The sequence below is a fragment of the Lynx rufus genome, unplaced genomic scaffold (genome assembly GCF_022079265.1).
Source record: "Lynx rufus isolate CCGP_SWC_20201006 ecotype Redwood Valley unplaced genomic scaffold, mLynRuf1.p SCAF_2, whole genome shotgun sequence".
In the NCBI taxonomy this organism is placed as follows: Eukaryota; Metazoa; Chordata; class Mammalia; order Carnivora; family Felidae; genus Lynx; species Lynx rufus.
This window is the reverse complement of record NW_025814834.1, coordinates 188,767,476-188,779,842: the sequence shown is the minus strand read 5'-3', so window position 1 is coordinate 188,779,842 and position 12,367 is coordinate 188,767,476. Positions and strand designations below refer to the sequence as shown.

General features: G+C 48.0%; 1 protein-coding gene across 1 annotated transcript in view; it reads left to right on the top strand.

The window, feature by feature from the left end:
• The first annotated feature begins 393 nt into the window (after positions 1–393).
• CFAP57 (cilia and flagella associated protein 57) overlaps positions 394–12,367 on the top strand; it is a 69,846-nt gene continuing 57,872 nt past the window's right edge. The window contains exons 1-5 of the mRNA XM_047085240.1: positions 394–550; positions 4,341–4,657; positions 6,499–6,785; positions 8,689–8,896; positions 11,946–12,098. Coding sequence (XP_046941196.1) covers positions 394–550; positions 4,341–4,657; positions 6,499–6,785; positions 8,689–8,896; positions 11,946–12,098 — 1,122 coding nt within the window. The remainder of the gene's footprint in view (positions 551–4,340; positions 4,658–6,498; positions 6,786–8,688; positions 8,897–11,945; positions 12,099–12,367) is intronic.

Genomic DNA, 12,367 nt, shown 5'->3' with positions numbered 1-12,367 from the left:
ACCCACACTTCCGGTTTGCCGTTGCTATAGGAACCGCTCCGGCGTCCGAAAGAGCCGGGTTGCTCGGGACCCATAGGGGTTCTACTCCTGGATACACGCGTGGTCTGGTGACCCAAAGAGAAGACGCCAAAGGTGTGAGCGCGTAGTTGGGGGTCCTCTGGAGAAGCAAGAAGCCTCGAGGGAGCGAAGGAAAGGGGAGAAACAGCTGCCGCGGCGGAAGGGGGTGTGGGGGCCGCTGGGGGCGGGGGGGGGGGCGGAAACGGAGGAAGGCTCCGGGGGCGGGGCCAGGGGCGTGCTCGGGGCGGGGCGGGGCGGGGCGGGGCAGGGCGGGGCGACGCGCGCCTCCAAGCTCACCGCTGCGCTCCTTGTTCAGCAAACTCTTTGCCGGGTACCATGTCGACCGTGGTGGCTCAGTCGCTGCATGTTTTTGGTCTTCGATCCCACGTGGCCAACAATATCTTTTTCTTCGATGAACAAATCATTATATTTCCTTCAGGAAATCACTGTGTGAAGTACAATGTGGATCAGAAGTGGCAAAAATTCATTCCAGGTAAAAAAACCTTTCCATCCCTACGCATGCGTTTGACCGTGCCAAATATAACCCCATAATCCCGACAAGACTATAGAAAGTTAAGTATTTTGGCCAACTTAAATATACGTATAGTTTTATAAAGGTAGAAGGAGTACACGTCCACCTGCATTAACAGAGTAACCACACATACATCGTTAAAATCACATGTAAAATGATGTTAATTTAAAAGTACTTTTTTCCCCACTGATTTAATGGAAAAAAATTTATTTTAGAGTCTCTTTTCATGCCTCTGCAATATCATTGTATTTGTCATCTCCAGGGCCACTTTTTGAGTTGTTTAGCACAGCTTTCCAGAGTTCGGTACCTTCATTACATCACGTTTTGGAACCGTGTATGATGAAGGCCCTGGAGGTTTAATCGCAAATCACAAATAACCGTTTGTATAATGTTACATTTGTGTTTGTTCACACTGGTCCTGTTAATGTTATACCTGATTTCCACAACTCAGTCACTCTTTTTCCAGTCTTTATTGCATTCAAAATGTTTGATCTTGACACATGCCTACAAAATCGTGTATATTTTGCTGCACTGCATATATCTAATATCTAAAGAACTATAATAAAGTGAAGGTCCATGAACACACCACGCAGGGTAGGAAATAGAACATTGCCAGCTCCAGTGTTTCTCCCTGATTTTGTTCTCACCACGCATACTCACACCCCATCCTGGATATTGTAATTACTCCCTTATTTCTTTATATACTTTTACCATGTATATGTGTGGCCTTATAGAAAATAGATCTTTGTTTTTGCTATTTACCAAGTTTTATAAGTTTAATCATGGTTATACATATGCCAAGACCTTCTTTTGTTTGACATCATGCTTTTGAGACTCATACGTCTTAATATATATTAACTGAGTCATTTTATTGCTATATGGTGTTCCATCATATGAATGGAATGCCCCAAATATATTTATCCATTCTAGTGTGGATGGACATTTGGGAAACAACAGTTTTTTGCTTTACAAAGCATCCTGCTGTAAAGTTTCTTGCATGTATGTACGCTCATCCACTTGTGTGGGTTCTCCAGGGCACATGGCCAGGACTAAAATTACCGGGTAATTTTCCTTATGGAAAGATTTTTGTTTTTTCCTTATGGAAAGAGAAGCCTCGGTGTCGCGACTCTCTGTGCAAGAATCCTGCTACAGTATGGGGTGCCTGGGTGGCTCAGTTGGTTAATTGTCCAACTTCGGCTCAGGTCATGATCTCACGGTTCGTGAGTTCAAGTCCCGCGTCAGGCTCTGTGCTGACAGCTCAGAGCCTGGAGCCTGCTTCGGACTCTGTGTCTCCCTCTCTCTCTGCTCCTTCCCTGCTCACACTCTGTCTCTCTCTTTCAAAAATAAATAAAGATTAAAAAAAATAATAAAAAAAAAAGAACCAAAAGATAGGAGGAGACTCATGCACGAGGTGAACTTGTTTCAAGGAGGTGGCCGTCATCAACTAGGTGTGCAAAGGCATTTTACAAGCTCTGCAATCAGCCAACATATATTAAGCACCCATTTGGTGCCAGTCACTGGTGATTGAATGAGTGGATTGCATGAATGAATGGATAAAGAAAACCACGGCCTGTGGTCTCTAGAAGCTCTCAGTATTGCCATGGAGACAGGTGTGTTTTCAAAGGAGCAGGACTTGGAAATGACCAGGATAGATGCTATGCCAGCTACAGCCCAGGCACGAAAGCACAAAAGGAAAGAGGGAGAAGTTTTCCTTTGCCTCCCCCAGGCAATCTCATCTATGCCCCCAGTTTCAACTTCCCACGGTGACTCTTACCTCACGTCTGCATTTTCAGTCCCATCCTCTCCTCCGAGCCTTAGAATCATATCCAGTTGTCCACTAAATCTCTCTACCTAAATGTCCCACAGTATGCACCTCACACACAATATATCCAGAACTGAATTTGTCATTTCCTTTTCTTCCCTCTCTTCCTTAAGACCCTACCTCGCCAGATTGTCAAATGCATGATAAAGCTACAATTACAAAAATAATGTAGTGCTGGTATAAATATCCCCAAAACCCAGTTATATATATGTAGATATGTAAATGAATTGAATATATCATAAAGGTAGCATTAGGAGGAATCTGTGCTGGGACAACTAGTTAGGTATTTGGGAAACAGGAATCAATCTAAGTCCTTACTTCATGCCCCGAGATGAAGTAAAGACTTTAGTGTAAAAAAAAAAAAAAAAAAAAAAATGAAATCAGAAAAAACTAGAACCAAATAAACATGAGTAAAAATAAAATCTTTGGATGGGCTGTTTTCCATAAAAAACAATGGACATACTCTTCGTCATGACCCCTAACTCCCTCGGCCTATGTTCCTTCCCAGCTGTCACCCCTACTCCCAGTCACCAGACGTCAATCATTGCTTGTTTCTCTCCTTCCCCTGCCTCACCCAGGCAGCCACTGGGTCCTACTTGGCATCTCTCTCATCTCCCCATCCCAGCCTTCATACCGCCTGTCACTGCCATCCTGTTTTTGAAATTATCTGCCCACTGGTTTCCTTCCCTCAAGGTCTGTCTTCCACACAGTTGCCAGAGGGATTTTTCTACAACATGCGTCTGACCCTTCCAAAAATTCCTCTGTGGCTTTTCATTTGCCCCTGTGATAAACTCCAAACTCTCATGCAAGGTCTCCAGCGACCCCAAACCTAGGGTCTTTTCCAAGGCACGGTCACTTCTGAAGCCCTTCCAGAGAGGTCCTGCTGCTGGACAGACTCCCTTCAGCTTGCTGGGAAACACAGCACAGGGCCCAGGGCATCACTTTCTAGCACTTCTCCGCTGCCTTGCTCACTGTCCCTGCCCTGGGCTTGAATCAGGGCGGACTTTTGCACAAGGCACAGTAGGCACAGAGCCCAGGGCCCATGATACTTTTAGAGACCCAAGAAAATGAGTATAATAATACTAAGTCCAGTCTGGATTATATTCTTTACTAATGCAGTCGTAAGATACAATTTTTACCAGCTTATTTTTTAAACCACTTTATTAATTTTTACTGTTAATGGAAGAAGGGACCCACGAAAATCATAATGTGGGCCTGATTTCTTCTCCCAAATAAAGTTCTTGTCCCTTCATCTTTGCCTCAGCCTTTGCTTTCTAGACCACAACTTTTATTCTCGTGCTTGTTACCTCACGGTTGCAAGATGACTGCTCTATCTCCAGGTACCACTGACACATTCCAGGAAAAGTCGGGGTAGAATGCATCCGTCTCTGGTTTTCGAGAGAACACAAGCTTTACTGTAAAGCCAGTCCAGCAGACTGGCCAGATTCACACAGATGACCTAACTGTGAGACAGCCTGGGGCCCCCAGCAGTTGGTGTCTCAGCCTTGAAAATAGAGGGGCGCTGCCTGCTGGCTGCTCGGGGCATGGAGGCCCACCCTCTTCCACCCGTCTACACCCACGTGTGGTTTCCCCGGGCTCATGTGTGATGCCCCAGCCACACTGTACCCTTTTTCACATGCACACCTCTGCTCTTCCTGCCACCTGCCCCACCCTGCACTCTATCCCACCTGTCCTCCCTCTGGCATCGTTCCTTTTCTCCTCCTACCTCAGCCTCTGCGAGGTACCCGTCCTAGCCATTTTCCTAATACCCCGGATATGGCAGGGCCAAGGGACTGCAGGGATTGACAGTTACCTGTTTCTGTGCCTTTTCTCCCATGTGTCAACCTTGCCACCACTGTGCCCGGTACATGTCGAGTCACGGTGAAAGCATGATCTGCCCTCATTATCCCCCTTTACCTCTGTTCGCAGGCTCAGACAAGAGTCAGGGCATGCTGGCCTTGTCCATCAGTCCCAATCGGCGATACCTCGCCATCTCCGAGATCGTGCAAGAAAAACCCGTCATCACCATTTACGAACTGTCATCCATCCCTTGCCGGAAGCGCAAAATCCTTAATAATTTTGACTTCCCCGTTCAGAGATTTATTAGCATGGCTTTTTCTCCAGACTCCAAATACCTGTTGACTCAGACATCACCTCCGGAGTCAAACCTTGTCTATTGGCTGTGGGAAAAACAGAAAGTAATGGCTATTATTAGAACCGACTCTCAGAACAATGCTGTCTACCAGGTACCTCCCAACATAACAAGTATCGTGCAAGTTTTAAAACTAGTAAGAGCCGTCTTTTATTGAATGCTTTCTGTGTGCCAGCAACACTGCCAGTTTCTTAACATGAATTTTTTTTTTTTGAAAAGTTCCTTTTTTTTTTTTCAAGTTTATTTGTTTTGAGAGACAGCATGAGTGGGGAAGGGGCAGAGAGAGAGAGAGAGAGAGAGAGAGAATCTCCAAACGGATAGTGCAGAGCCTGTTGCGGGGCTCGAAATCATAAACTGTGGGATCATAACGTGAGCCCAAACCAAGAGCTGGATGCTTAACCGACTGAGCCACCCAGGCGCCCCTCGTAATATGCATTTTTAAATTAATCTCTCAACAACCATATATGGTCTGCATAATTATTATCCTTGTTTTATAGATGAGACAACTGAGGCTCCAAGAGGTTGAGTCACCCACCCAAGTATCACACAGGTAGTGAGTGGCAGGGTCAGGAGTCTCAGACTCCAGTACCCCTCTTCTTTACCCTGGCCCAGAACTGCTTTCACAGGCCCAGCCGATGAATTGATAACTCACTTTGTCTTGCTGGTCCTGTCTTCTTCCTAACAGCATTGCTGGGCAGTGGGTAGATTTCAGGAACGTAACATGAAGTGGTTGATCTTGAGGAACGTGTCAACAAAATCGCAGTTACGTGGGGAACAGAATTTTCCATTGTTGTTTGGGGGCAAAATGAAGAGGACCCATGAGGAGGCTGGTTGACTGCTCAGGCAGTGGGTCCCAGGGAGGTTTTACCTTGGTGTGGTCACCCCAGTCTGGGATCTGGTACTCAGCTTTACAAGTTCAGGAACTCAGCTCTGCTCATGTTCAGAGATATTAGGTAGCCAGCGTCTCAGGAACAGACTCCCTTATTCTCACCAGAGGCCAGTGAATAACCCAGCATGTGACTACGAGAACACTCACATTATTTATCTGGTATATTTCCTCCCTAGTAATAGAGAAGTGGGGAGGTGAAATTAGTAATCAGAGGTTGCTTGGTGATTGCAGAATCAGACCAGAGGCAGAGAGAGCCGGAAGATTATTTTGTCTTGGCCTTCGTGAGGCCGAGTCCAGCATCCCTATTCAGAGCAGAGTACACACATCCTCCCTAACAGATTCAGCTGGATGCCCACTATGAACCCCGCATCGGGAATACAGAGATGCAGGTGTTATAGCCCGTCAGTTGCTCACCATCTAGTAGGGGTGTGAGTTGACTGCCCTTATTGTACCTCCCAGTTGGTAGGAGACTCCCTTTCCCCCGGACCCACCAGATCCTCCTTTTTCTGCGTTTCCAGCTGAGTCTTCATGTCACTTTGTTGGCCCAGAGTTTAGCTGTTGTCAAGAACCGCTTATCCTCTTTTTGGCCTTTGTAAAATGATTTTTGTAGGTTTCCTGGTTTAAGATGCATGGGCCCCACAAATACAGTGAATCTGTGCTCTTATCAAATGTGGTATCAAAATTTATCATGCCCTAGTGATGTTTAAAGGATACTCTGAGGGGCGCCTGGGTGGCGCAGTCGGTTAAGCGTCCGACTTCAGCCAGGTCACGATCTCGCGGTCTGTGAGTTCGAGCCCCGCGTCAGGCTCTGGGCTGATGGCTCAGAGCCTGGAACCTGTTTCCGATTCTGTGTCTCCTTCTCTCTCTGCCCCTCCCCCGTTCATGCTCTGTCTCTCTCTGTCCCAAAAATAAATAAACGTTGAAAAAAAAAAAAAATAAAGGATACTCTGAGCTACCTGAAACAAGTATTCATTAGTAAAATGAGAAGTAATTCCACCAAGATTAGTTTTATAAGTAGTTTTCTTTTATCCTTTTGCATTTTGCAGGTGAGCTTCAATCCCCAGGATAACACTCAGGTCTGTGTCACTGGCAATGGGATGTTTAAGCTTCTCCGCTTTGCCGAGGGCACCCTGAAGCAAACCAATTTTCAGAGGGGAGAACCCCAAAACTATCTAGCCCACACGTGGGTGTCTGAAGACAAGATCATTGTCGGCACGGATACAGGCAGGCTCTTCCTCTTTGAATCTGGAGATCAACGCTGGGAGACCAGTATAATGGTCAAGGAGCCCACCAGCGAGACCAGGAACCTGGAGGTGATCCGGGAATCGGAGAGGTAATGGTGCCCCTCTGGGCTGGTGCTCTTGTGAAAATATGTTCATCATACCAATAGCGTTGTGCCAAAAACAGGATTCTTTAAAAGTCACTCAGAACCCCTCCACCTTCAAGTCAACTCTTTTCATTTTCCCTCTGCCTTTCGCATGTTCATCTATATTCGAGCACAAATTGGACAGTTGTGACCACAGCCTACAACAATTCTTTTGTTTACGTGCATTTTATAAGCCTTTTAGCACGACTAGTCTTCAAAACTCCAGATCTTTTAAAATGTATTTTCTAATGGCTGCCTAATTTATTGATTCAATTACATAAATGGCCACCGAGCTCTTGCCGTGTGCAGGGCACCTTGCTAGATGCTGGGGACATGTGTCCTCAAAGACTTTGCAGTTTGGAAGCAGCCAGCAGACCAACAAAGAAGCTCAGGGAAGTGTTATTGGTGTAAATATGACAAAAGAATATGAGGTAAAGTGGGGGCTCAGGTCAATTTTACCTCTACTTCAGGCAATAATGGTCATCTCTCACACGTATTGAAATATACCGTTGTATCACTAGACTCTGCTTCAAGCACTTTATGTGTATTCTTACTTGAGTCTTACCCCATATAGTACATATTATCATGCCCATTTTATAGAACAGGACACTGAGGCTCAAATAGGTTAAGTGACTCACCCAAGATCATAGCCCTGTCTGCCTGGCTCTGGAGCCTGAGCCCTCAACACATGGCATTTTGTAGATTCTTCTTCCTCGGTAACTTTCAGTCTGTCATTTCTCACCATCCCCCACACCCATGACACCTCCTTTTTCTCTCACGATTCTCTTAAGAGCTTCCTAGTAAGTCCCTCTGTCCTCCAGTTTGCCGTGTTCCTAATCATGCAATGAGTCCAGTGCTCTAAGAATAAAACCCAGGGGCACCTGGGTGGCTCAGTTGGTTAAGTGTCCAACTCTTGGTTTCGGCTCAGGTCATGATCTCATGGTTCGTGAGTTCGTGCTTAGGATTCTCTCTCTCCTCCTCTCTCTGCCCGTCCTCAGCTCATGTGCTCTGTCTCTGTCTCTGTCTCTCTCAAAAATAAATAAATAAACTTGAAACAAAATAGAATAAAACCCAGACTCCTGAACCTGGCCCACCCATCCCTGCTGCTCTGACCCTTCTTTCCATCTGGAGCATCAGCTTCTGCCTCTGTCTACCACACACATCTTGCGCACTCTTACTTCTGAGTTTGGTCATGTGTGGGTCCACCTACCCCACTCCTCTGGACACACTCACATACCCACATACTCCTGTTTGTTCTTCAGACCAGCTGGGAGTTCTCAGCTTCTCATCTCAGATGGGTGCACCTCTCCTTAACTGTCCTCAGAAAGTGCTGCTTCCATCCCACCCAGCTGCCACCTAATGGTCCTTAGCACTTGCCCCTAGACTCTAAGCTTCAAGGGACAGGAACTGTGTCAGTCTTACTTACCATTGTTTCACAATGGTAAAGTATACTGTTGACACAGTATAATTCCAATAAATATTTGTTATGTGGAAGAAAGGAGGGAAGAAAGGAAGGGAGGAAGGGAGGGAGGCAAGATTCAAATCTCAGGCCTTCCACTTACTAGTCGTGTGATCCTAGAAAACTCTCTGAGCCACTTTTTCCTAAACAAAAGAGGGATAATAATGCTAGCAACAACCACAACAATAATGGCGACCACACAGGGTGGTGAGACTACCAAATAAATGTATAACCTTCCAGTCTTTCTCTGGACTTTGTATAGCAGGCCAAAGGGTGGTGTTTGGGCCTGGGGAACAGAATTGCAATGGGCGATTTCTCCCGCACCCAACGACAGCCCTTCATTCTCATCCCTAGCTGAACTCCTCTCCTTGGGATTGCCTGTAAACTTTACATGCTGATTTCTTTTTCTAGCCTGATCGAATTTCCAACAATCAGTTCCCCGGTCCCTTCCTATGAGCAGGTCATGATGGCCAGTAACAACAGCCAGCTGGCCATGCCCCAGGTGTTCGCCATTGCAGCCTATTCAAAGGGATTCGCCTGTGCCGCTGGGCCGGGGAGAGTTCTCCTGTTTGAGAAGATGGAAGAGAAGGATATTTACCGGGAGAGCAGGGAAATCCGGGTAAGGAGGGGAGAACTGGGGTCCCCCTGGCACGTGTCGTCCAGCAGCAGAGCGCTGACAGGGAGTTTGGTGGAAGGAGAGGCCTGTAGCGCTGAGTGGAAATGGGGACTCGAGCCATTTGTCCTGAGGGAAGTTTGGGGATGGAGCAGACAGAACAGGGGTTAACATTGGGAGGATCTAGATTTGAATTCTGGCAGAGAACTTTGGCAAGTTATATTTGCACTTTGAAGCTTAGCGTTCCCGTAAAAATGGTGTTAGGATATATATTGATATTTAATGTCAAGCACACACTGTCTGGCACCTTGAAAGCATTCGGTAAATGTTTGTGGAATAAGTGATACAAAGTGCTGTGGAGAGAGATCGTCTGCGGTTGGGGAAGAACCGGGAAGGCTCTCGGCGGCGTGTGGTGGCAATCTTTGAGGAGGGGTCCTAGAAGAGGGGTAACAGTTGACAGGAGGGAACAGGTTAGGAGTTGCACGTGGAAGGAACAGGTGGAACAAAGGCACTGCGGAGGGGGGAGCAGGTGGTTTGTCTGGGTGATACTCTGCTCCCCAGTGGAGACGAGCTGAAATCACTTGAAAGGGAAAGCCAGGAGCTGAGGCTGTTGAAAGATCTCGAATGCCAGCCCGAGGAGCGTGTGTGTAATCCCACAGCCAGCCTGTTTCTGAGCAGAGAAGCATGACACTTAAGAAAAGCAATCTGCCTGCCGTGGGGATGGGGCGGGGGATCCGGAGGCCCTGGACGTGAGGCAGCTACACGCACTCTGAATGAGCCAGGCTTGACTCTGCCCTTATTGGCTGAGTAACTTGAGATGAGTTGCTGAATCCAGCAAAACCTCTGTTTCTTCTCTGAGAAAGTAGCCCCTCGCCCTGCTGGTTATCAGAAGGATGATGCAACACCTGTGTAAATCACGTGTGAAATGCTTGGTGCCCAATAAGTGATAGCCGTTATTATCTCCACGATGAAGAATCAGGCTTTGCTACTGAAGCCAAGAAGTGGTGAGATGTAGTCACCGCAGTGGAATAGCAGGGAAAATGGGAAGGGAGAGAGCCTTTGCGGAGGTTAAGCCTATAGAACTTGCCCTGAGTAGATGTGGGTGACCAGAGGTAAGGAGCTCGTAGAGATGCCGCCTTGGCCTTGAGACTGACTGTCTGGGGAAAGATGCCACAGGTAGGAAAGTTGGGGGTAAGAGCAAAGTGAGTGGGAACCAAGGGGAACTTTTAATTTAAAAAAAAATGTTTTGTTAATTTTAATTTTTTTTAAAAAATTTTAATTTTTAACAATTCTTTGTTCCGTTTGTTTATTCATTTAATAAATAAGTATTGAGGGTTTACTATGTGCCAGGCTCTGTGCTAGGGGCTGGGGATGCAGGAGGGGAAGCACACACACTACGAGCCTGTCCTTAGAACAAACAGAAGTGAACAGATTGTCACATGGGGCTCAACACTGTGAAGAAGATAAAGCCAGGAGAAGGACAGGGAGCGAGAGGGGGTTCTGTTCTAGAGAGAGTGGCTCAGGGAGGCCTCGCTGAGGAAGTTGATGTTTGACCAGACACTGGAATAAAGCAAATCCGTTGGAAATGTGGTTTTAGACTTTGGGAATGGGATCAATGTACACACACACACACACACACACACAGTGCTTAGCTTGTGTCTGGCACAGAGTTGATGCTTTATTTTTACTGTTTCAAAGAATTTATCATTGTGATTATTTTCACTACTGTTGCTTTCACCGAAACCCTCATTTTGGACAAAATCACTGACAGATAGAACAAAAAAAGGAGGACTGAGGACAAACCTTACATTTCCTAATTTAGAGTCTGAGACAGAACGAGAGCCCAGCAGAGGACACTGAGATGTGGTGGTCATTCATTCACCCATCTAACAAATGGCTGTCTCATACCTGCCACGGGCCAGGCTCCAGGCCTGGTGCCTGAGCTAGAGGCGTCGGCCACGGCCACTTCCCCCAAGGACCCCACCACCTCCGGAGGAGAGCAGCGAGGCCACACTTACTCTTTCGCTGAGCTCTGCTGTGCACTAGACGCTGCCGAGCGCTGGCACACAGCAGCGGGACGCAGGCAAGGCCCTCGGTCTGTAGGCTCCCATTCCGCTTACGCAGTGTGATGAATGTGGCGGCAGACGGACGCTCCCTGGTGAGCACACTGAGATGATATTAGGGCTCACCCAACCCCGGGCGGGGCGGGGCGGGACTTTCCTCTCTCCCAGAGCCCTCAGTGTGCTGGCAGAGCAGGGGGAGATGACGGCGGAAAGGAGTCGGGGGTATACGGGGGAAGACACAACTCCAGGCCACGGGAGGGAAACATGAGAGCTCGGTGTCCTGGGCCCCCCAGAGGCAGGTGCTGCCATCACCGCTACAGGATCTAGGAAAGCCCAGAAGATGAGGACTGAGCAGGGGCCTCTGGCATTTCTAAGGTTGATGAGGACATTTCAGTACATGACACAGTGGAAGGAATGAAGAACCGAGTGGACGTGGTATGGGCGGGCCTTTCGAGAAGTGTGATGGTTAGTAGGTGAAGAGCAGTGGTGGGAAAGGAAATCTAAGGTGAGGTCTGCTTGGCAACTCCAGGCCCTCTCAGAAGCTGCTGGCAGGGCCGCCGTGTGACCCCTTGTCTTTTCTCTGCCCTGTCACCCACCCCACGTGGAAGAGGGGCTGTCACCTTCCCCTCCACTGCCCCAGGGTGCACACTGGCATGCTTGACGAGGTGGCACCCGCACTGGGCTTCTGACAGGTGGGCGGGAGCGGGATTTAAACTAACACTTGTTTTCGGAGGGGATCTCAAATTCCGATGTAGAGAGTGATCCTTTTTACAGCTGCTGCTGTCTCTTAGCCACTAATCACTTAAGGATGAATACAAATCCCACAGAAACAGAGGTGACTCAGCCATTCCTTGTCCACATCTGAGGGGGATCCTTGGCAGCATGCCCGTCTGGGTATCTGTAAGCTGAAAGTATCTGCGAGGACTCCGAAAACCCAAGGACACGCGGGCAACGTGGGAACATGACTGACGGTTGTGTTGCATCTTGGGCAGATTCCGACGGACCCACAGAGCAATGAGCAGAGTCAGTCGGACAAACAGGATGTCCTCTGCATGTGCTTCAGCCCCTCAGAGGAAACCCTGGTCGTCAGCACCAGCAAGAACCAACTGTACAGCATCACCATGTCCCTGACGGAGATTAGCAAGGTGAGTCTTTCCCAGCAGCGCTTCCTTCCGGCCCAGGGACCGCCTACCACGTGGGCAGGTTTGAATCCAGACTTTCTGAGCAGGGGCTCATTTAGCCCCTTCCTAAGAGCAGAAGAAACTCGAATCTTGGGGCACCTGGGTGGCTCAGTCGATGAGCGGCCGACTTCGGCTCAGGCTGTGATCTCGCAATTTGTGAGGTCAAGCCCCGCATCAGGCTCTGTGCTGACAGCTCAGAGCCTGGAGCCTGCTTTGGATTCTGTGTCTCCCTC